The sequence below is a fragment of the Somniosus microcephalus genome, chromosome 7 (assembly GCF_052327205.1).
Source record: "Somniosus microcephalus isolate GS21.2 chromosome 7, FLI_Smic_1.0, whole genome shotgun sequence".
In the NCBI taxonomy this organism is placed as follows: domain Eukaryota; kingdom Metazoa; phylum Chordata; class Chondrichthyes; order Squaliformes; family Somniosidae; genus Somniosus; species Somniosus microcephalus.
The window spans coordinates 92572702-92598952 of NC_140993.1; the positions used below are offsets into that span (position 1 = coordinate 92572702).

The 26251-nt window shown below is 45.1% G+C and overlaps 1 protein-coding gene across 1 annotated transcript in view; it reads right to left on the bottom strand.

The window, feature by feature from the left end:
• lrrcc1 (leucine rich repeat and coiled-coil centrosomal protein 1) overlaps positions 1-26251 on the bottom strand; it is a 237238-nt gene that overhangs the window by 102290 nt on the left and 108697 nt on the right. The window contains exons 9-10 of the mRNA XM_085993949.1: positions 10589-10790; positions 9110-9258 (exon numbers count right to left, since the gene is read on the bottom strand). Coding sequence (XP_085850075.1) covers positions 9110-9258; positions 10589-10790 — 351 coding nt within the window. The remainder of the gene's footprint in view (positions 1-9109; positions 9259-10588; positions 10791-26251) is intronic.

The window sequence follows — 26251 nt, forward strand, 5'->3', positions numbered from 1 at the left end:
GAACAATGAATATTGCTAACACCACTTTGAACTATCAATCATTCAAATTATATATAAGTAGACTATCCTTTATCCGAACTTCCGAAAACCGAAAACCTCTAAAAACCGAAAGTTTTTTCGTTCAGCGTAAGTCGTGCGCACGACATGACCAGAGTGGCGCACGACTTACACTGAGCAGGGCAGAGGGTCACAGAGTTCCCTCCTGGGTAGGAGATTGCAGGCCGAGCTGGGCAGTGTGAAGGAGGTACCAGGAGAGTGAACCCAACAATACAGCGGCCCGTCCGATAGCTGCAGCGGCCCGTCCGATATTCTTTTCTCCCCCCGACCCGACCCGAACCGCGGCCCGTCCGATATTCTTTTCTCCCGACCCGACCCCCGACCCGTCCGATATTCTTTTCTCCCCCCCGGACCCCCGCCCGACCTGAACCGTGGCCCGTCCGATATTCTTTTCTTCCCCCCCCCCCACCCAATCCCCGACCTGATTTGCGGGCCAGCTTAGTAGGAGTCAGCTGATATCCGGCTTTCCAGAGAAGCAGGAAGGGGAATGAGACACGGAACAGTCGCAAGAAGTAGCTTGAACTTTTAAAATTTATATTAAATACAAATTTCCCAGTCTTATAATAATACCATCTGAAATCCGAAAAATTCCGAAAACCGAAACTCAGCTGGTCCCAAGGCTTTCGGATAAGGGATAGTGTACCTGTATATATATTTAAAAAAGCATATTTAAAGGTCACTACCCTAAATATACAAACACAGCTGCATTCTGCTGGGTATTAGAAATAAAATATTCGCTGAAGTTGTTTCGTATTTGCAGGAATTATAAAGCTGGACATTTTCACTGCATTTCACCATGATGTTTACAATTTGTAAATATTCAGCAAGTTGCTCCATCAAACACTAAGTAATATAGTGTCAACCCATCAGACAGATTCAATTTTGTTATGGTTAGATCCGTGATTCTGAGAGTATGATGTTTTTCCATAACCACACGGATGCTGTAACTTAACAATCAACAGCTATTTACTGGAGTAGGGTAGTCTCAAGACTGGGGGTACAGAGGCATGCTCAAGGCTTATATACAGGTGTGGTCACTGCCAGTACTACAGAAGCTGTAAGAGTAGTTCTCTCTTAAAGGTACATACACTACAATTCCTCCCCTTTTAGATTAGCAGTACCCATAATATTCAAATAACAATTAACACTTTAACATGTACATTAAACAACAATAGTCCATTTATAGATTCAGTCTTTGGGGCGGCTTCCTGATCCTTTCGGGATAGCGCCTTTCCTGAGGTTCTTGTTCTTGGTGCGGAGGCGATTCTGGCCCCTTTTCGTCGGTTAGTTCATCGGTTTCCACTGCTACTGTTTGAGGTAGATGCTACCGGTATGTCGGGTTCATCCCCAGTTACTCGAGACATGGATGGGGTTGACTCATTCCTGCGACGCAAAGATCTGATCGATGTGGCGTCTCACAATGTTCTCCCCGACATCCACTGTGTACATTAATGGCCCCTGCCTTGTGCATATCGTTCCAGGTTGCCATTTCTCTGTTCGGTACTCACGGGCCAAGACTGGTTGTCCTACATTGAAGCTCCTTGTCGGCTTCTCATTGATGTGCTGGAATTGTTTATCCTCAACATTTCTTGGCACATTTGGTCTGAGCAAATCCAGACGAGATCTCAACCTTCGGTTAAAGAACATCATGGCCGGGGTCTGGTTGGTGACTGCATGTGTCGCATTTCTGTAGGCTAATAGGAAATTGTCCACCTTATGCTGCAGTGGAATTTCATCGTTGCACATGGCCTTTATTGCCTTTTTAAAGGTTTGTACGAACCTCTCAGCCAATCCATTTGTGGCTGGATGATACGGGGTGGATGTGTAATGCCTGACCCCATTCCTTCTCATAAATTTCCGAAACTCTTCGGACACAAACTGTGGTCCATTATCAGAGCAAATCTGCTCTGGCAAGCAGTTCCTGGCAAATATAGTCCGTAGGACTGCAATCATTTTCTCTGTAGTGGTTGAGGACATTTTTATCACCTCAGGCCATTTCGAGTGAGCATCCACTACTATTAAGAACATTGAGTCCATGAATGGACCAGCAAAATCAATGTGCATCCGTTGCCATGGAGAGGAGGGCCACTCCCATGGGTGTAGAGGGGCATGTGGTGATGCATTTTGGACCTTCTGGCATCCTGAGAAGCTCTTGGTTAGGTCCTCGATTTGTTGATCGATCCCCGGCCAGCACACATAAGCCCTAGCAAGGCTTTTCATTTTCACCCCTCCCAGATGACCTTCATGAAGCTCATTTAGCACTTTCTCCCTTAACTTGGGTGGAATCACCACTCAGGATCCACACATCACTGTCCCCTGGCATACTGACAGCTGTTCTCTTCTGGATGAGAATGCTGGCAACAGTGAGTCGCCATGTGTTGGCCATCCCCTCACCGTCAAATCATATACCCGAGACGCTGTCGGATCATTGCGGGTCTCCTTCTCTATATCCGCGTTCGTTACTGGCAATCGTTCAATTATTGACGAATAAAATATCTCGATAGGGTCCACTGCTGGTGCTTCCTCCACAGTAGGCAGTGGCAGGCGTGATAGCCCATCAGCGTTTCCATGCTGTTTCGTGCCTTTATATTCTATTTCATATTGATTCGCCCCTAGAAACAGGGACCATCTTTGTAACCGTTGTGCAGTCATCACTGGAACGCCCTTCTTAGGGTTAACGATGGAGACAAGTGGTTGGTGGTCAGTCAGCAAGGTGAACTTCTGCCCATGCAGATAGTGGTTGAATTTTTTTTACTCCCCATACTAGGCTGAGGGCCTCCCTGTCAATCTGGGCGTAGTTGCGCTCGGCTGAGGTTAGTGACCGAGACGCAAAGGCTACTGGCCTCTCCAACCCGTCTGGGAATTTGTGCCACAGCACCGCTCCAATATCATAGGGTGATGCATCACATGCCAAACGAATTGGTAGTGCTGGGTTGAAATGGGCCAACACCTCTTTTGATGTGATCAATTCTTTACACTTCTGGAAAGCTCGTCTACGTTCGTCATTCCACTTCCATGGTACCCGTTTGCAGTAGGGTGTTCAGTGGGTGTAATACCGTGGACAAATTTGGTAAGAACTTATGGTAGTAGTTTACCAGCCTGAGGAACGACCTCAGTTGTGACACATTTTCCGGTGCTGGAGCCTTGACTACTGCCTCAATCTTTTCAGGGGACTTATGCAACCCCTCTTCATCGATGACATGGCCACAATACAAGATCTGCTTCTGGAAAAACTCGCACTTGTGGCAATTAGCTCGTAGCCCATATTCCTTTAATCTGGTGAGCACCTTCTCCAAGTTGGCGAGGTGATCACTGTCATTTTCGCCCGTGACCAGGATGCCGTCCAAATAACACTGGGTCCCTGGAATCCCTTGCAGGACTTGATCCATCGCCCTTTGCCAAATAGCCGGAGCCGATACTACCCCGAACACCAGCCGGTTGTATTGATAGAGACCTTTATGAGTGTTGATCGTGAGGTATTGTTTCGAGGCTTCTTCTACCTCCATTTGCAAGTACGCCTGGGCTAGATCAATTTTGGTGAAGCGTTTACCTCCAGATAGCGAGGCGAAAATATCCTCAATTCGTGGAAGCGGATATTGTACCGTGTGAAGGACTGGGTTCACTGTCACCTTAAAATCCCCACAGATGCGGACCTTCTTTGGTTCCCCAGGCGTATTACTCAACGACCTCTTCATTACAGGAACGATGGGTGTAGCCCACTCGCTCCAGTCTACTTTGGACAGTACTCCTGAACGTTCCAACCCTTCCAGCTCTGCTTCGACGGCTGGTCTGATCGCATAAGGCACTGGTCTGGCCTTAAGAAACTTTGGGCTTGCATTTTCCTCTATTTTAATCGTTGCCGTTATGCCTTTTAGTGTTCAGAGTCCCTCCTGGAACACTTCTTTTGCGTCAGTTAGCATTTTTGACAGTCGTCCAGGTGTGACGTCGTCATCCTTTTTGGCCTCAACCTTCAGTGCCTGTATGGAATGCCAATCTAATTGTATCTTCCGGATCCATTCACGTCCTAGCAGTGGTGGTCCTCCATCTGGCAATACATATAGGCCCATTTTAGGTATTTCCTGGCCTTTGTATATCACTTTCACCCTTATTTTTCCTTTGGGGTAGACTTTTTGCCCCGTGTACGTCTTCAAGACAATCTCTGTAGCTTTCAAGGGTATATGTGAAAATAGCCGCTTATAGTCGCTTTGGTTTATGACTGTTAGGGCTGATCCTGTGTCCAATTCCATTTTCACTTGGACTCCGTCTATCTTGAGTGTAACCCTGATAGTCTGGTGATCCTCCATTTTGGTTACCTTATGTAGTTTCAGACAACCCAGCTCCTTGCTTCCGGAGTCTGTGTCACTTTTCTGTTCATCTGAACTACTGTCCATCACCTTGTGTACCTTTTTGTACTTCTCCTGTGGAGATTTCTTGCTGTTGGTTTTCTTCCCAGACCTGCAGACTCTTGCTATATGTCCTGCTTTTCCACACTGTCTGCACACTTGGTCCTTGAACCAACAATCCTTCTGGTCGTGTGTTGTTCTGCCGCAGCGATAACACTTCCCTGTTCCATAGGACATTTCATTGGTGCCATATTCTTGCGGTCTCCGTTGTATCTCTGCAGTGCCCCTTGCGGCTGCTTCGTGTGATACTGCAATGCTGAGACCCTTGTCCAGCGTAAGATCCTTTTCTGATAGAAGCCGTTTCTGGGTTCCTTCACTTTGAAGCCCACACACAAACTTGTCCCTTAACGTATCTGCTAGTCCCACTCCAAACTGGCAGTGTTTCGATAGCTTGCGCAGTTCCGTTAAGTACTCAGCATTGCTTTCGTCTTTGTGTTGGTTCCTTTTATGGAACTTAAATCGTTCTGCTATCAGCAGCGGTGTGGGGTTTAAGTGGTCCTGTAGGATTTCTACTATGCTTTCGAAATTCTTATTCACAGGCTTCTCTGGGGTTATTAGGTTTCGCAGTAACCCATAAGTTTTTGCACCCATGGAATTTAACAAAACCAGTGCTTTCCTAGCATCTGGCACTTCATTCGCCCTGCAGTACACCTCAATACGTTCCACATATGTCGCCCAATCTTCGACTTCATTGTCGAACGTAGAGATACTGCCACTCTTCGGCATCCCTGGGTGTGATTTAACTGTCAAAAATGGCGTCTCCCGCGCTTTCCCTTCTTCTCCGCTGGCACAAAATGGCGTCTCCCGCGCTTTCCTTCCTTCCCGCGCTCGCCCTTCTCCGCTGCGGCTTCTAAAAATGGCGTCTCCCGCGCTCTTCCTTCTTCTCCGTGGCTCAATGGCGTCTCCCGCGCTCTCCCTTCTTCTCCCCGCGGACATTGTTCAGCCCTTGAGCCCTGGCTGCGCTCTGCACGTTTTTTTTTCTGTGCGCCTTTCCCGTTTCCGCCGCTCGGTCCTGAACCCGGCTGCTGCTTTACCCTCTCTGTCTCCGTTTTGTTTTTCCTCGACGCCGCTCGGTTTTCAACCCCCGGCTGCGCCCTGTGCGCTTCACCCTCTATCTTACCCCGTCGACGCTGCTCGGCTTTTTCTCTGCCATCGGTCGGCTCCGGCCGCCGCTGTCCGGGAAGGGTCTGCGCTGTACCTGGTACCTGTCATCAGTCTGTTGCTGATCGTCGTGGCTGGGGAACCAAGCCCGGCTCTCCACAGCCTCCCCTGCGATGTTCACTCTCTGCCGGATGACTGGGCGGTTGCTCGTGGTCGACGCTCGTGTTTCTGGCCTCAACTTTCTTCCACCGCCCTCCCGGAGCGAATCCTCGAAGGGAAATGCAGAGTTGCAGGTAGATTCGAATCGACACTCATCGCCACTGTTAGATCCGTGATTCTGAGAGTATGATGTTTTTCCATAACCACACGGATGCTGTAACTTAACAATCAACAGGTATTTACTGGAGTAGGGTAGTTTCAAGACTGGGGGTACAGAGGCATGCTCAAGGCTTATATACAGGTGTGGTCACTGCCGGTACTACAGTATACAGGAGCTGTAAAAGTAGTTCTCTCTTAAAGGTACATACACTACAGTTATCTTTTTATTACGTACAATTTTTGGGTGCGCTGCCCCTTTAAGTTATATATACTGAACACAAAGCTTGTGTCTCCATGAATTAAAATGTATTGCCTGTAAAACTCGGTGCATCAGTCATCAGAAAAAGCTATATAAACACAAATACCATTTTGCCTTTCAAAGTTTTGCACATGCACAATTAAGGGAAAATTTGTTCCCACTGGCAGCCAGTCAAATCAATTACAGCTTGGCTCTCCAACAATGTTCTCCCTAATTTTTTTGGGTGTGCTGCCTCTTTAAGGGGCTGTGCAGCCCATTCAAGGTTTTGTGCATGCGCAAAATTTAACATTGGAAAAGCCGGTCTTGGGTTACGCAGGACCGGCAGAGAGCTGCGCAGTCGTGCAGCTTAGAGGGAACGTTGCTCTCCAACTGCTAGCAGTAAATTGAGTTCAAATAGTCGATATTACTAGATTAGTAAAGATGTGTTCTGATTTTTGAATGATGTAAGTATACACACTTCCGCACATTTTTATTATGGATTGGGGATTTGGCATGCAACAATCTCAATACGGTAAAAAGATGTGGAAAAGCCAATTGCTTCTGGATTTATATACAGTATGCTAATTAGAATCCTGTTTCTATGAATTACAGACAATTGAAACATTTTAAAGTTACATTGGAAATTTTACATAACCTATTGTAGGCAAGGTCTTTTTTTTTTTTTTTTGAGAGAAATTCTTGCTCAACATATAAATATTTCTGCCATCGTATGAGGGAGAGGAGAAGAGAAAAAGTAATTTTTGGACACCGTCTCCATCAGCTTTGCAGTGTTTGCGGCATCTTGATCAGGTGGTCATTCACCACTTTGCTATATCAAGTCCTAATTTTGGACATCATCCTTAATTTGTATTGGGGCCTTAAAATATGATGCGTGCAATTGAATATACACAGAACATAAGCAGTAGATCAGAAAGATAAATGGTAGGGAAACGGTGGCGAAAGAGATTAGATCAGACAAGTAACTGTGTCGAGTCCTGCCCCATTAAGAAGCAAGATGGAGAAATACACTTCACTACCCAATTTGGTCACCTAAGAGAACAGGTTTACCCACAAGAAAGCAACAGCAAGACTTTGGTACCCACAACAGAAAAAAAAGATAGTTCTGAGAGTACCAAAATGGAAAAGAAAGTATTGTCACTGTTAAAGAGACTATGTGCCAGCCGGTTGCCCTCATTTGATGACGGTGCTATCCTACTGAAGGTGGAGAATTAACAAATCACTTAGAATGGACTCATTTCATGCTGTGGTTTTGTCCAGATGGATGGAACAGTCCTTGCCTGGTCCCACTCCTATCTATCCAGTCGTAGCCAGAAAATCACCTGCAATGGCTTCTCTACCCGATCCTGCACCGTTACCTCTAGAGTCCCCCAACGATCTATTCTTGGCCCCCTCCTATTTCTCATCTACGTGCTGCCCCCTCGGCGACATCATCTGAAAACACATCAGGTTCCACATGTACACTGATGACACCCAGCCCTACCTCACGACCACCTCCTCTCTCGACCCCTCCACTGCTTCCGATGTCACGCTGCTTGTCTAACATCCAGTACTGGGTTAAATATTATTTCAATTAAATATTGGGAAGATTGAAGCCATTGTCTTTGGGACCCACCACAAACTCCATTCCCTAGCCGCCGATTCAATCCCTCTCCCTGGCCAGACTGACGCTGAAATCAGATAGTTCATAAACCTGGCGTCCTATTTGACCCTGAGCGGAGCTTCCAACCCCATATCCTCTCCATCGCCAGGACCGCCTCTGTAACATCGCCCGTCTTCCGCCTCTGCTTCAGCTCACCTGCTGCTGAAATCCTCATCCATGCCTTTGTTACCTCTATACACGACTATTCCAATAGTCTCCTGGCCATCCCACCTTGCACCCTATGTAAACCTGAGGTCATCCAAAACTCTGCTGCCCGTGTCCTAACTCGCACCAAGTCCTGTTCACCCATCACCCCTGTGCTCGCTGACCTACATTGGCTCCCGGTCCACCAACGCCTCAATTAAAAAAATGTCATCCTTGTTTTCAAATCACTTCATGGCCTCGCCCCTCCCCATCTCTGTAACTTATTTCCAGCCTTACAACCCTCAGATTTTTGCACTCCTCCAATTCTGGCCTCTTGCACATCCCTGAATTTCTTCGTTCCACCATGGGTGGCCGTGCCTTCAGCTGCCTAGGCCTCAAGAGCTTTGGAATTCCCTCCCTAAACCTCTCCATGGCTCTACTTCTCTCTGCTCATTTAAGACACTCCTTAAAAACTACCTCTTTGACCAACCTTTTGTTCACCTGTCCTACTACCTCCCTATGTGGCTCGGTGTCAAATTTTGTTTGATAATGCTCCTGTGAAGCACCTTGGGATGTTTTACTACATTAAAGGCGCTATATAAATGTAAGTTGTTGTTGCAGATCACGCTTGTAATTTGCATTTGTACTGCTGGGGGTTACCTGCATTGCAGCCTCAAGGTCACCACAGGGAATCTTTTATTCAAGTCAATTATTGGGTTTTATTTAATTGTTTATTATATTAATCTAGTTAACTTTTGTGTCTAGGTACAAGTTTATTTAAATTTTAAGCACAACTGAGGTACTTGGAACTGTGCCTTAATATTTCATAAACAAAGTACAATGTTGCCTTATTATCCTGAACCAATTTTTTAAAATGGCCTACTGTATATATAAAAACATTCAAATTTAATTGTAAAATGTTTCCAGACAGCCTGCAAACTTTTTTAAACTTGGCTGGAATTATACTACACTCTGTGTGAAACCCAAGTGATGTGATACAATGTCCTGAAGGTGATCTCACACACTTCAGCTTTAGTCTACTCTAGAGTCAGATCATCAACTTGACTCTTAAGTTACACTGCTGCTCTTGTATTAGTACAAAGCATTTTTGGATGCACTTAACTCTTACACTGTATCATATTGGCACCGTAAGTTTCTGAGAATAAGTAGCAAATGTTATCCAGGTACCTGTCTGTGGTATGTACAGCCATGTCATGAAAATCCCTTTTCTCATCAGCCTGATCTTGCAATGTTTTCATATGGTCCATCAACTGTTTCACAGTTTGCTCTGCCTTCCATCTCTTCTCTCGTTCTTGGTCCAACTCTTGAGTAAGTGCCTAAAAGGAAAGTAATCATGTCTGCTGGATTTATGTTGGAAAATGTTAATTAGAAGTATTTCTGTAACAAAGAAAGAATAAACTTGCAGCTATATTGCATTTTCCACATCCTGAAGGCCTCCAAAAGCACCTCAGTCAATGAATTACTTTTAGGTAGACACAAGTGCTAGCCAACTTGTATACAACAAAATCCCACAAAGAGCAAAGGAGATAAATGACCAGTTAATCTGTTTTGGTGGTGTTAGTTGAAGGATGATTCTTGGCTAAGATCTCACGAGAATTCCCTGCTCTTTTTTAAATTATGTTTCAGATCTTTAATGATCATCTTTTATGCCCATCTGTGCAGGCAGAACAGGCTTCGATTTAATACATCACCTGAAGAACACTAACACAAACAATGCAGCAAGTCCTCTTACTACATTACAGCCTAGATTATGTGTTCCTAGAGTGAGGCTTGAACCCACAACTTTTTAAGTCAGAGGTGAAAGTCTTAGCACTGAGCCAAACTGAACTATATTACTGTAAAATTACAGTAATGTAATTGGATTACATTTCTATATAATTGCGCCATAGGTTATAGCATGAGCAAAATGTATTACTTTATCAAGCTTTATTTTGAATAGTTTCATTGTTTTCAAAAGCACTTTTTATTTGCCTATTTTATAAATAGAGTACAATACAACTATTATTTTGAACAACTTTTGAAAACGACCGATTGGATTACTGAGATATACACATGTAAAACTTGCTGCACAATAGCAAAATACTGCAGATGCTGGAAATCTGAAATAACAACAGAAAACGCTGGAAAAACTTAGCAGGCCAGGCAGCATCTGTGGAGAGAGAAACAGAGTTAACATTTCAGGTCTGGGACCCTTCATCAGAACATCAGACCCTTCAACATAGCCTAGCAGTAACAAAGTACTCCTATATCTACATATAATTTGAGAAAAAATAATTGAACTTTATTTCCTATCTAATGAGATATTTCGTTTTATTAGCTTTAGTTTTTTCTGTCCTTCAGTCCTATCATTTGAGGCCTTTGCTTGGCATCGAGACACTGTGGCATAGTAAAGGGACAATTTGAACACATCTCAGATCTCCTCCAGTCATTTCAATAGAAAGAAAAATAAATGAATCTATGCTTCAGACTAACCTGCAGGCCAATCCAGAAGAGCCTAAACTAGGAGATTTTAGCACCACTAAATGTTGCTGTGTAATCAGCACAAACTAGCACTTCCACAACAATCTAACTGCCCAAGATCAGGTGTTCTTGAACAATATACATTGGTAGCTGAATCAATTAAAAAAAGAAAATTAATTTTATTACCCTATACGTGGACTCCTCCGATATATCTGTTTTCTTGCTGTCTTGTGATTTGTGTTGAGCTTTTTGTATTGTTGGCACATTCCTGGGTGTGCATCCCACTATTTGAAGCTCAGCAGACTCTACAGGTGAACTGCTAGAGAATTCTTCACCTCTGGGTTGGTTGTTAGAGGATTTTAGTTTTCGCACGCAGGGCTGTTCATTCCTGAGACAAAAGCAATTATTTGCGTTACGCTTTTGTGGTGTATGTAACCTGTTCCACCTTAAGAGAACTTAAGCCTGTTCCACCTTAAGAGATGTACTACTTTCTCTGGCTGCTGTATACGTAATACCGGTGGTGACCACCGGTATATAAGTACTGTGTAGTGATATTGCTGTTAGTATAGCCCTGACCTCCAACTAGTAAAGACCTGTTGAAACGTTATTCTTGTAGTCTGTGTCAGTAATTAATCTTAAATACAACTAGAACACACAGACTTAACAGTGGCGACGAGTCCGATTCTTACCCTGCGGCAGTTTATATCCACGGCGGCTTCGTCCACAGAACGGGCGTCGAAGAGAGGCATCCACCCTCATCACCCTGCTGGAAAACACGTCGCGCGGCAGGCATCGAGAACCCGGAGTGCAGAAGATATCCTGAACTCGAAGCCTCCATCAGCGGCAGTCAGCCATCTTCCTTCTACCTCGGTGGTGGGTAAGCCGGTCAGCGACGCGAGCAGAAAGTCGGCCGCGTTGGCTGTACAGACGGGGAGGGAAGACGGAGGAATAAGGGCGGTGAGATCGATCGCGACCGGAGATAAGGGCCGGGCTGCATTCGGGCCAAAAGGCGCAGCGCGGGGACATCGATCGCGGCTGGTGATAAGGGCCGGGCCGCATTCGGGCCAAAAAGGCGCAGCGTCTGGGGTGACTGAAGGCGCGAGAGCCGCGGTGAAGGCGAACGCAGCCGGTGCTAATAACCAGGCTGCAAGAAGGGCTGCGAGGCGCGACATCGGGGAAGCGCGAATGCCCGAGGGAGCCGCGGTGAAGCGGAGACAGCGTCGGGGGAGTTACTAACCACTGGGAAAGGGGAGCAGCAGCGGCACGCCAAACGCCATTGCAGCCAGCGGGTGAAGAAGGCGAGCGCGGGAAAGACCGCCAAGCGCGGGAAACCGCCATTTTGTAGGCGGAGGACGAAGACAAGAGTGGGAAGCCGCCATCTTGGAAAAAGGGAAATCACTAAAAAAAAAAATTGCAACGATGCCTAAACATGGGAACATTAATACCTTTGATAGCGACATCGAAGATTGGGCCACGTATGTAGAACGCATACAAAATTATTGTAAAGCAAATAAAATCCCAGATGATGAGAAAGCACTAACTTTATTAAACTTAATGGGTGCGAAGACATACGGGCAATTGAAACACCTTTTATCACCAGATGAACCGGCGGAGAAGACGTTCGAGGAGATTGTTACTGTCCTGAGAAATCATCTAAACCCCACGCCGCTGATGCTAGCGGAACGATTTAAATTTTACAGCAGAAAGCAGCTGAAAGATGAAAGCAATGCTGAATATTTAATGGAATTGCGTAAGCTAGCAAAGCACTGTCAGTTTGGAACGGGACTAACAGATGCGCTAAGAGATAAATTTGTGTGTGGATTATTAAAAGAAGATACACAAAAGCGACTGCTCGAGGAGAATGAGCTGACGCTTGAGAAAGCGGTCACTATGGCAGCATCACACGAAGCCGCAGCGAGAGGCACGGCAGTAATGCAGCTACGGTCACCGGAACTCAGTACAAATCAATTGGTTTTGAGTACTGTAAAATGTTATCGTTGTGGAAAGACAACGCACGATCAGAACCAGTGTTGGTTTAAAAACCAAGAATGCAGAACGTGTGGCAGGCTTGGCCACATAGCTAAAGTATGCCGGTCAGGAAAGAAGACCAGCAACAAAAAGTCACCGCAAGGAAAATACATAAAGGTACACAAGGTGACAAAGAACAGTTCGAACGAACAGAAGTCAGATTCAGACGCCAGCAGTAATGAACTGGGTAGCTTAAGAGTACACAACGTTGGTAAGGATGCAGATCTCCAGACAATTTGGGTCACTCTTCAGATAGCAGGAGTCCAAGTAAAGATGGAATTGGACACTGGATCGGCATTGACGGTCATGAATAAGAAAGATTACAAAAGGTTATTCCAACATATTCCCCTACGGGATACGGAGATTATATTGAAAACATACACGGGGCAAAGAGTGTACCCCATCGGAAAGATAGAGGTAAAAGTGGTCCACAAGGGCAAAGAAAGCCAAGTAATGGACTTATATGTGCTACCTGAAGGAGGTCCACCACTACTGGGACGGGAGTGGATTAGGAAAATGAATATGGACTGGCACTCCTTAAAGGCACTAACGGTAGATTCCGGGGAAACAGATGTCAAACCTAAACGATTGTCCAGAATATTGGATGATGCTAAAGAGGTGTTCCAGCAGGGACTGGGAACACAGAGGAATTACGGCAAACATCAAGATTGATGAACATGCACACCCAAAATTTTTCAAAGCCAGACCGGTACCCTATGCAATACGACCTGCTGTAGAAGCGGAACTGGAAGCGCTAGAACGTTCAGGTGTACTGTCTAAGGTAGATTGGAGTGAGTGGGCTACGCCCATTGTTCCCGTTATGAAACGTCCTTCGAGCAACAAGCCAGGAGAACCAGGGAAGGTTCGCATCTGTGGAGACTTCAAGATCACTGTTAATCCGGTGCTTCACACGGTGCAGTATCCGCTTCCGCCGATTGAGGATATTTTTGCTTCGTTGTCTGGCGGGAAACACTTCACCAAGATAGACCTGGCGCAGGCGTACTTGCAGATGGAGGTTGAAGAAGAGTCACGCCAGTACCTCACGATCAACACGCATAGAGGTTTGTACCGGTACAATAGGCTGGTTTTTGGAGTGGCATCGGCTCCAGCAATTTGGCAGAGGGCCATGGAGCAGGTATTACAGGGAATTCCAGGCACACGATGTTACCTGGACGATATTCTGATTACAGGAGATGGTGATGAAGAACACCTCGCAAACTTGGAACTGGTGCTCAACAGACTGAAAAAGAGTATGGACTTCGAGTTAATCGGCAGAAATGTGAGTTCTTTCAGAAGCGGATCTCGTACTGTGGTCATGTCATTGACCGGGAGGGGCTTCATAAGTCTCCTGACAAGATAGAGGCAGTTGTAAAGGCTCCCGTTCCGGATAATGTGTCTCAGTTGAGGTCGTTTCTAGGATTGATTAACTATTACCATAAGTTTCTACCGAATCTATCCACGGTACTGCACCCGCTGAATGCTCTTTTACAAAAGGGGGTACCATGGGAATGGAGCGAAAACTGTAAGAAGGCATTTCGTAAAAGCAAAGAATTGATCACCTCAGAGGAAGCGTTGGCTCACTTCAACCCGACACTGCCTATTCAGTTGGCTTGTGAAGCTTCTCCATATGGTATTGGGGCAGTACTCTCACACAAGTTGCCAAATGGCACGGAAAGGCCAGTCGCGTTTGCATCCAGATCATTGACCTCCGCTGAGTGCAACTATGCGCAGATCGATAGGGAGGCTCTCAGCCTTGTATGGGGAGTGAAGAAGTTTAATCATTACCTGCAGGGCCAAAAATTCACACTTCTGACAGACCATCAGCCGTTGGTATCCATTTTTAACCCTAAGAAGGGTGTTTCGGTGATGACAGCGCAGAGACTCCAGAGATGGTCCCTTTTCCTAGGGGCACATCAATATCAAATAGAATTCAAAGGTACAAAGCAGCATGGCAATGCTGATGGGCTGTCGCGCCTGCCACTACCTGAAGAAGAAGAGACGACGAAAGTTGACCCTGTTGAGTTATTTCATTCGACCATCATCGAGTGTTTACCAGTCAATGCAAGTATTGAAAGGGAAACCAGGAACGACCCGACACTGTCCCGAGTCTACGAGGTGACAGTGAAGGGATGGCCAACACAGGGCTGTCATCCTACTGAACTCCACAAATAAACACTAAAGCCTGCACATCTGCCGATGCACTTTATTATGGTCATATTTATGCTAATATATATGTACAAATGTATGTTGAAATGTTTAAGTGTCCTAATCCAAATTGTACACTCTCGGGAGCCGCAAGCCTACATTTCGTTGTACTGCACTTGTGCACTAACAATGACAATAAAAGTTGATTTGATTTGATTTGATTTGATGGTGATCCTCTGTTACCGGCATTCTCGGCAAGGCGAGACCAGCTGTCCGTCTGCCATGGTACTTTGATGTACGGGACAAGAGTGATTATTCCTCCCAAGTTAAGGGAAAGAGTTCTAAAGGAACTGCATGAAGGTCATCTGGGGGGAGTTAAGATGAAAAGTCTTGCTAGGGCTTATGTATGGTGGCCAGGTATTGACCAACAGATAGAGTTGACAAAAAGCTGCGCTGGGTGCCAAAAAGTGCAAAATGCACCTCCGATCGCACCGCTACACCCATGGGAATGGCCTTCAGCCCCATGGCAACGCGTACATATTGACTTTGCTGGTCCATTCATGGACTCCATGTTCCTAATTGCAGTGGACGCACATTCCAAATGGCCAGAAGTGATCAAGATGAATACCACTACTTCAGAAAAGACAATCGCGGTGTTAAGAACAATATTCGCAAGGAACGGATTGCCAGAACAGATATGTTCGGACAACGGACCACAGTTCGTGTCGGAAGAATTCCAAAAATTCTTAAAGAAGAATGGGGTGAAACATTATACCTCTGCCCCATATCATCCGGCGACAAACGGGTTGGCCGAGAGATTTGTCCAAACATTCAAAAAGGCAATAAAGGCCATGAATGATGATCAGATTCCGTTACAACACAAGGTGGACAATTTCCTAATGGCATATCGAAACGCCGCTCATGCAGTGACTAACCAAAGTCCTGCCATGATGTTTTATAACAGGAGGTTGCGGTCCAGGTTGGACTTGTTGAAACCAAATGTGCGGAGGGAAGTTGAAAACAAACAGTTCCGGCATATTAATAACAAGACCACTCGAAGTTTCGACGTAGGACAACCAGTGTTGGCAAGGGACTATGGAAACGAAAAATGGCAGTCCGGAACAATTCGGGCCAGACAAGGACCTCTGATGTACACAGTAGATATTGGTAACAATGTGATAAGGCGTCATGCGGATCAACTGGTAGAATCGAGAGCAAGGGTCAAACCCATGGTTGCGACAGAGACAACTGTGGAAGACGTTAATGAACCTGAAGCATCTACCTCGGCAGGGAATGTACCTGATGATGACGTCCAATACATAGGAAACCAACTAGAGGAGTCACCTCAGCAACAAGAATCAGAGACCACTGAAAGGCGTTATCCAACCCGAATCAGAAGGCCTCCTGAGAGACTGAACCTTTGAACTGTTTATACCTGAAGTTATATATGTATATATGTTATCATGTTATGTTAAATGGGGATATGACTTAAGCTAAAAAGGGAGGATTGTGGTGTATGTAACCTGTTCCACCTTAAGAGATGTACTACTTTCTCTGGCTGCTGTATACGTAATACCGGTGGTGACCACCGGTATATAAGTACCGTGTAGTGATATTGCTGTTAGTATAGCCCTGACCTCCAACTAGTAAAGACCTGTTGAAACGTTATTCTTGTAGTCTGTGTCAGTAATTAATCTTAAATACAACTAGAACACACAGACTTAACAGCTTTCATAACATTTTACAGCAAATGAGGACATTCAGCAAATCACATCTGCACTGGCTCTCTAAAAGAGCTATGCATTTAGTCTCTTTCATCTGCCTTTTCCCCATACACTTTTAAACTTTCTTTTTACACCCTCTGTGTAAAAACATTTCTCTTAATCCCTCCCCTTCATTCTGGTGATCTTATACTTATGCCCTTTAGTTTACCAATTTCTTTTCATTATTAATCGAACACTTATGTTCAAATAACCTAGGATGAAGAAAAGATTGAAGGTACAGAAACCACCTTGATATGTATGAAAATGAACTCCCCAATTAAATGTTGATGCCAACTTTAAACAACTCATTAGTGCCTAAAGACTGCAGTCTGCTCATTAGCTGCAAGATTGAGCTATATGGTAAAGGTAATTCACTCCGAATAGTTAGAAGATATAGTCCCAGTTATTAGACATACTCAAAACAGAAATTACAGAGCTGGAAAGAAGCACTGGATACAGCAAAGGCTATGGGCCCCGACAACATCCCGGCTATTGTACTGAAGACTTGTGCTCCAGAACTAGCCGCGCCTCTAGCCAAGCTGTTCCAGTACAGCTACAACACTGGCATCTATCCGACAATGTGGAAAACTGCCCAGGTGTGCCCTGTCCACAAAAAGCAGGACAAATCCAACCCGGCCAATTACTGTCCCATCAGTCTACTCTCAATCATCAGCAAAGTGATGGAAGGTGTCATCGACAGTGCTATCAAGCAGCACTTACTCACCAATAACCTGCTCACTGATGCCCAGTTTGGGTTCAGTCAAGATCACTCGGCTCCTGACCTCATTAAAGCCTTGGTCCAAACAGGGACAAAGGAGCTGAATTCCAGAGGTGAGGGGAGAGTGACTGCCCTTGACATCAAGGCAACATTCGACCGAGTGTGGCACCAAGGAGCCCTAGTAAAACTGAAGTCAATGGAAATCGGGGGGGGGGGGGGGGGGGGGGAAACGCTCCACTGGCTGGAGTCATACCTAGCACAAAGGAAGATGGTTATGGTGGTTGAAGGTCAATCATCACAGCCCCAGGAGTTCCTCAGGGCAGTGTCCTAGGCCCAACCATCTTCAGCTGCTTCATCAATGACCTTCCCTCCAACATAAGGTCAGAAATGGGGATGTTCACTGATGACTGCAGAGTGTTCAGCGCCATTCACAATTCCTCAGATAATGAAGCAGCCTACGCCCGCATGCAACAAGACCTGGACGACGTTCAGGCTTGGGCTGATAAGTGGCAGGTAACATTCGCGCCACACAAGTGCCAGGCAATGACTTTTTCCCAATAGGCGAGAGTCTAACCACCCTCCCTTGACATTCAATGGCACTACCATCGCCAAATCCCCCACCATCAACATCCTGGGAGTCACCATTAACCAGAAACTTAGCTGGACCAGCCACATAAATACTGTGGCAACAAGAGCAGGTCAGAGGTTAGGTATTCTGCGGCGAGTGTCTCACCTCCCAACTCCCCAAAGCCTTTCCACCAGCTACAAGGCACAAGCAAGGAGTGTGATGGAATACTCTCCACTTGCCTGGATGAGTGCAGCTCAAACAACACTCAAGAAGCTCGACACCACCCAGGACAAAGCAGCCCGCTTGATTGGCACCCCATCCACCACCTTAAACATTCACTCCCTCCACCACCGGCGTACCGTGGCTACAGTGTGTACCATCTACAAGATGCACTGCAGCAACTAGCCAAGGCTTCTTCGGCAGCACCTCCCAAACCCGTGACCTCTTCCATCTAGAAGAACAAGAGCAGCAGGCGCATGGGAACACCACCACCTCCAAGTCACGCACCATCCTGACTTAGAAGTATATCGCCGATCCTTCATCGTCGCTGGGTCAAAATCCTGGAACTCCCTACCTAACAGCACTGTGGGAGTACCTTCACCACACGGACTGCAGCGGTTCAAGAAGGCAGCTCACCACCACCTTCTCAAGGGCAATTAGGGGTGGGCAATAAATGCTGGCCATGCCCGCGACGTCACATCCCATAAACGAATGAAAAAAAATACCCACAACTGAAGTCAATGCTGCAACAACAAATTGCTCTGTTTATAGGGGTTTCCACTCTTCTGCTCCATTAAGAGATCCATCAAGTGTTCTTCCATTAAGGACTATGGGGAAAAGAAACCTAAATTTGTATCAAACAGTACAACAGCATTTAAGAGAAGGGAAAATTTCCTTCTTTGGCAGTGAAAAAGGCCTACAAAAAAACTGCAGTTAGGAAAAGAATATTGATGAGCTTTCAATGCCAAGATACAACTTTATTACTTTAACAACAATTTGCATTTATATAAAAACAGAAAATGCTGGATCTTTCATCGACCTGAAACATTCTCCGTTTCTCTCTCCACAGATGCTGCCTGACCCGGAGTATTTCCAGCATTTTCTGTTTTTATTTCAGATTTCCAGCATCTGCAGTATTTTGCTTTTGTACTTGCATTTATATAATGTTTTTGACACAGAAACCACCTCAAGGTGTTTCACAGCAGAAAAACAGATGGTGAGCATCAATAGAAACATTAGGAGAGATGGTGAAAGGATGATCAAGAAGATAGGAAGCTTTTGAAGGCAGGAAAAGAAGCAGCAAGGCAGAGCGATTCAGGGGTGAAATTCCAAAGGGTAGGCCGAGACAGATGAAGGTGGAACAGAGGGAGGAAACGATGCACAGGATTCAGAGGATCAAATGGCATAGGATTAGGCATATGGCTGGAGAAGGTTGTAGAGGTAGTATAGAGCAAGGCTATGGAGAGATTTGTAAATGAGGATGTAGATTTTGAATTTGAGCATTGCGGGACAGGGAGCCAATAAAGGTGGGTCAGGGTGGAGGCAGCAGAGTTTTGGACGAGTTGGAGTTTGTATGTGTTGAAGCTCAGGCAGCTAGCAAGGAGGATAGTGACAAAGTCAATTCTGGCAGTAACAGAAGCATGGATATTGGCCCGGATTTTGCAGTGGGTATGATGGCGTACTCTGAAATTACGCTGTCATACCGCTGTTGAAATACACTGCAAGTTCGGGATTTCCACATGCGCGGGATCCCGAACTTGCGATCTGTCAGGGTACACCAATTGCCTGTACAGACAAAACTCTTACGGTTGGTGAAAGCAAGCGTAGGAACCTGATGTCCTGTTAACTTTCAGTTCATCTCTACCTGACATTGACTTTCAGCTGGGCAAACTGACTACTTGATAACAAATGACGTGTTTACTTGCTGGATATGGTTTCAAGAACACAGGCCTTTTTTTTTTAAAGAAAGAATACATTTGTCTTGACTGAATATCAGAATGTGAATATATCTAACACACCTCACAGATGTTATTCGAACATACATTCACACACAAACATACCATACCATGTTTATATATTGCCCTCTGTTACAATTAGTTTTGTTATGCTTTATTTTCCTGCTATGTAAATGACACGTAGTTACCGCCTGTAAACTCGGAGTGTTGGATGAATGCCAGGGTGTGGGTTCATTGTCGGGTAGCGACTTGTTCTTGAGCGACAGACAGATGCATTAGCAGAGATAGAGGGAGGGGGAGAGAGAGTGGAGAAAAAGCAAACCAAAGGAGGAAGAAACGGCACTAGAGTTACCCTCTTGGTCTGAAGTAACAACACTACCAGCGAATGTTCAATGTTATCAGCGCCCTCCCTAAACCTCTCCACCTCTCTTCGCTCCTTAAAACCTACCTCTTTAACCAAGCTTTTGGTCATCTGCCCTAATTTCTTCTTATGTGGCTCGGTGTCAAATTTTTGTCTTATAACATTCCTGTGAAGCGCCGTGGGACATTTTACTACGTTAAAGCCACTATATAAATAAAAGTTGTGAAATTCCAATAACATTTCCTTCAGCGGACGGTGATGGGAACATATGCAGGGATTGCTTGATCAGAGCCTTGTGCTTAAGCACCAGCTCTGTTGGCAGTTTGTCAGCTATTGCATTTAAACAAGGTGCTTCAAAAATCAAGAAGTTCTTACACGGCTATTGGCTTGCTCTTTGGGGAAACAGACCATCGAAGCATACTTTAATGCGTCACTATAGGATGTATTCGACCCGAATGGAGCACACAATAATAACCCCAGTCGGGGCTCTCTTGGTTGTTATCACTTTCTTCGCAATCTAATCTTCTTCTGGGATGGCAGTGATTTGACAGCATAATCCTGCCCATTGCACTGTACGGTAGTGAAGTATGGGGCCCGCTAAATCACCAAAGCTACACTAAATGGGAAAAACACACAATAGAAGCCCTACATGCAGAATTCTGCCGAAGCATCCTTCGCATCCAAAGAAAAACGCCAACAAATGCATGCAGAGCCGAACTAGGCAGATACCCACTGATAATAAACATCCAAAAACGAGCACTAAACTTCCTAAATCACCTCAAATCTAGCTCCCCAGACACCCTTCATTTCAAAGCCTTCCAGACCCAAGAGCTAAACCCAGAAAAGAGTCCCCTGAGTCAGCTGCTACTGAAACTAAGTAATCAGCCGGACCCTTACCATCCCCAGACCAACACAGCCGTCCAAACACCAATCCGAGTGAACCAAATCATTAAACAATGCAAAGAAACCTACCTGGAACATTGGAACAAAATAACCGAAAGCCAAAGCAGATTAGAATGTTACCGGGCCCTAAAAAGAGAATATAAACTGGCAGACTACCTCACGACCATCAGAGACACAAAACAGAGACAGACCCTCACCAGGTACAGACTAAGCGACCACCAACTGGAAATTGAAAAAGGCAGATACAAGAAATCCTGGCAGCCTAGAGAGAATAGAATATGCGATCAATGTCTGGCCGGCGAGGTTGAAACAGAAATGCATTTCCTCCTAAAATGCGAAAAATTCAACACATCAAGAAACATATTATTCAACAAGCTAAGCCAAACAACCCCAGATTTCAAGGAATTGGATGACCTGTCAAAATTGAGATTAGTCCTGGGAGAAGGAGACAGACCATACCTTGGGGCCAAATATGTAACAACATGTCACAACCTGAGGACTGTTTAAAATTAAGACTGTTTAAAATTAATATTGAACGTACCAAATGAAGTACAAAGACTGTTTAAAATTAATATTGTTTAAAAGTAATATTGTATGTACCCAACAAATGTCAAATCGATTGACACCTACAGAATGTTTGAAAATGTACCTTTTTGCTATGTAAGCTTTGGCAATATGGTTCTCTGTAAACTTTCATGCCAATAAAGCATTTGAATTGAATTGAATTGAATTGATTACATATTTTAGTGTGAGTATTTTGTTTAACCACAGTGCTGGGAGCTTGACGGGATTTTGGTCTGTATTTTTTTTTCAGTTGTTTGGAAAGAAAACGGAAGACACAATAATAAATGAGGAGCTTTGTACTTTTCTTCGGGTTTTGGTTCACTCGCCGGGGATGATTCAATGTTTTGATTATACCTTTGGGTTAGCTGACTTTGCCGTTAGATTACAGATACATTATATGCAACGTTCCCGCTAAGGTGCGCGTGCACGCAGCCGTGCAGTAATCTGAAAGGTCCTGCGCAGGCTGCTCATTGGCTTTTACATTGTAAATACCGTGCATGCACAGAAATTTAACAGGACCGCACATTAAAAGAATTAGGCTGCGCAGAAGAAAGCGCAGCCTACCGGGATCATTAGTTATATGACCGCCTATTTCCACCTCCGTAACATCGCCCATCACCGCCCCTGCCTCAGTTCATCCGTTGCTGAAACCCTCATCCATGCCTTTGTTACCTCTAGACTTGACTATTTCAATGCACTCCTGGCTGGCCTCCCAGGTTCTTCCCTACGTAAACCTGAGGTCATCCAAAATTCGGCTGCCCGTGTCCTAACTCGCACCAAGTCCCGTTCACCTATTACCCGTGCTTGCTGACCTACATTGGCTCCAGGTTAAGCAACGCCTCGATTTCAAAATTCTCATCCTTGTTTTCGAATCCCTCCATGGCCTTGCCCCTCCCTATCTCTGTAATCTCCTCCAGCCCCACAACCCCACTGCTCCCAGAGATATCTGCACTCTTCTAATTCTGCCCTCTTGAGTAGTCCTGATTAAAATCGCTCAACCATTGGTGGCCGTGCCTTCTGTTGCCTTGTGCTTAAGCGCTGGAATTCCCTGCCTTAATCTCTCCGCCCCGCTTTCCTCCTCTAAGACACGCCTTAAAACCTCTCTCTTTGACCAAGCTTTTGGTCATCTGCCCTAATTTCTCCTTATATGGCTCGGTGTCAAATTGTTTGTCTTATAATACTCCTGTGAAGTGCCTTGGGTTGTTTTACTACGTTAAAGGCGCTATATAAATACAAGTTGTTGTTGTTTATAAAGACTGCAATACTACTGATGTCATTTAACAGTGAACTGGAATGGGATTACACTGGCAAGTGAAAACTATTACACACCCATATTGTAGACTCACAAGCCTTGTTATAACAGTCAGAATCGACATGTACACAGTATCTAAGTACTCGGCCTTATCTTTAAAGCCTATATGCTACTATTTATTTTAATAGTAAAGTGTCAAATTATCAGTTGTTACATTCGATGAACTACAAGTATGCCTCTAAACAGGAAGTTGTATACATAGGAACTAATAAATTGAGAGTTTGGATGAAAAAACCCCCCAAAATGCTGATATGAAATAAGTCCAAGTACCAGTTTAATTAAAAGTTTTTAGAAGATTTTAAAATGTAATTTCAATGGCAGAGACGGAGAGAGGTTTCTGTGGGTATGGCTTAGTTTTGACAGCTTTTGTGGGCGTGTCTTCCCTTACGCATAGGCTGTACGCTGTGCTCTTGGCCTTCCTGACGGCATACGTTGCAAGAACTCTGCAGCGCTGAAGAGGAAGGCTCCGTTCCGGGCTTCGCTGAAGGTAAGTGCGTATTCTTTTTGCAGGTCGGCGGCGTACTAGGCCGCCAACTGCAATTTTTGGCCCATTGTGTTTCAGTGGGGTTTACACAAATACAGTGGCAGAAGATACTGCGAAACTGGAAGCATGGCGTTTTGGTATCACAACAGTATAACTCAGTCAAATCTATCCACAGAATCATAGAAATTTAGAGCACAGAAGGAGGCCATTCGGCCCATCATGCCTGTGCCGGCCAAAAAAAGAGCTATCCCGTCTAATCCCACTTTCCAGCTCTTGGTCCGTAGCCCTGTAGGTTACAACACTTCAAGTGCCATAACATTATAAGTCATCATTTTTGTTTTCAGATGCTGACAGATCTGCTGTGTATTTTCAGCCTTTTTTTTTTTAATTTAACCTTGTAGGATGATTTTGATTAGCATGAGTGCCTTCAAAATTGAGTGAGAGGGAAGTTGATAGGAACTAAGGGGTGCCTTCTCGATTAATTAGCCTATTGTCACAAGTGTATGGATTTACTCAGGTTCATATAGGATGGTGGCTGCTGTTTTTAATTCCTAATATCTACACGGTTCTTAATGTGACCATCGGGAAATTAATGTACCAAGTGTAGCCTAGCAGGCACAATTGTTATTTTCTTGTTGATTATAGAATATGAATCCTGTGATTGAATTGTGTTCAAACTGCCCAGACAGAAATGTGATTTACTACCATTTGCTCTGTTGAGCTTCAAACTTGCATATACATATATTTGAACTATTGTGAATTTTAACTTCAAGTTTTGCCCGATTACCCAACTACAAAATGAACATTTGGCTAAAAGCAGGACATCTGAAAAATACAAGCTACTGGACACTTTTTGAAGTCATCGATGACAGAAGTGTCCACTGGAGAGGAAAAAAAGGGAACAACTTTGCTCTGTGAATTGTGAAGGATTCGGTTTGACAGATTTACTGAAACATGGTAACGAATGCAGAGACTTACTATTTATACATGAAGACCATTATTATAAAAGGTAATTGACCCATTATGAACTGTTCTACAAACATTTCATATTTGTCTCTAATGTTTTGCTGACTGGCTTGTTTCTGAAGTGAGTTTGATAGTGTAGGAAAAGATTGTGTTTATTCCAGTGTGAAGCTAGGGTAACTGTTAACATTCCAGATCATGCAACTCTTCAGGGATTGATTTCCCAAAATAACAGTTTCTGGGTTGTAGGAAACAAGTTTGTCTCGGGGAAACTCCCATGAAACCAAGGTCTGATGGGATGCTCTGCTGTTTTTTTTTTACAGCTGGAAGTTCCTGAGGAAACACAAGATAATTCCAGTAGCTAAAGTAATTAACAGAAATGTTTCTTTTGTACATTATCCTAGGAAAAACCTACAAAGATACCAGGGATAGTAAACATACTCTCAAGTTTATAGAGAATTGGAACTCAGCTATGAGAGTAATCAAAAATCTATTGTAAGGAGCATATAAAGGATCAAAAAACATAATACAGACAAGCTTTTTCTAATACCCTGTCAATATATGTAGTAGAGGAGCCTCAACAGACATGGCAGCAATACTGTATTCAAGTTTTGGAGAGACTTGGCCTTTATACAGAGTTGTTGTGGAGAAAGTAAATAGTTGGCACAATGATAAAAAGGAGCAAATATAGGACTTTCACTTGACAATAGAGAAGATAGGGAGATAAATAGCGTCAACAGATAAAGCACTAAGGATAAAGTGAAAGGTAAGGTTATACAATGCCTTGGAGGAATCAAAATAAACAAGGTTTTCTTTGTTCCATCAAGGGGCATGGAGATCGAGATTGAACAATTCAGCCACTGCATTGTGAGAAAAATGGAAATTAATGAATGTGGAGTGAAATTATCAGCAAAGCAATGAATAGGGTTGGGTGATAAATGGAGGAGGTCACTGAAATGAAGCAAGAACAGATCCCTTGGTAACACCAGAGGTAATGGGAAAAATGGGCCAAAGGCTGATCTATCAAATATAACACAGCAATGTGGGAGGAAACTGGATAGCTAGGAACGTAACTTTGATGGCAGATTATAGCCTGAATTTTCTGCTGCTGGTTTCTTATTTTTCCTGTATATATCGGGCAACTGGTAGCAGAAAATGAGGAGCTGTGTCTGCTGGAACTCTGCCCACTCTGTGTTGCAGTGAAGTTTTCAGGGAGCGGGACAAGCAGTGTTGGAAGCGTTCATCCCAAACAGATGGACAGTTTACTTAAATATGTATTTAGGAGCATATTCCTCCGGCAAACCATTTCTCAGCCTTCGGGCATACAGGACATCAAGGCCAAGAAATTCACTGGCGCCCTGTTTGGGGCACCAGTCTCGCCAGGGCGCCGGAAGTACCGCCCCGGAAGGAGTCGCGAGCGCCCGCTGGAAATTCAGTTTCAGCGCCCCAAACGGAAGCGCGGCGCTACTCGAGGCGCCCCGCATCCCTCTTGGAGCGCTGCAACAGAAAATCGCAGCGCAACATGCCACAGCGCCACACGCTGCGGTACTGCAGGCCTTCCTCCCCTTCTTAAAGGGGAGGGGCCTGCTGCAGCACAATCGGCAATCGCGAGTGCCGGCAAAAGAGTCCGGCACCAAGGAGAAGTGCTGGGCTCTTGGGACACAGCCGGCACAACGCGGGGGGGTTGCTCAGGAGGCCAGGGACGGCGGCGCGAAGAGGTGCTGGCAGGCGACCAGCAAACAAAAATGGCCACCCCGCACCTCCGCGCCTCTACCACTGCAGGTAGGCCCCCCTGACCCTGAACCGGTCGCAAATTGCGACCGGCGTTAAAGCAGGAGGCGCTACCAAATTTCGCAATCGGGGCGGTAGTGGGGCGCTGCGCACACCGATGACGTCATCGGTAGCGGCGCAGCGCTAACGGCTAGCGCCGCCATTAGCATCCCGCTAAATTTAGCGGGAGGCGTGGCCAGTGGCGTAAAACCCACTAAGTGCCCTCTTTGGGCGCTAACGGGTGGCACAGCCCACTGAATTTCTAGGCCCAAGTCTAAAGGATGCCCATTTCAAAAATGCGAGGTTATCCACTTT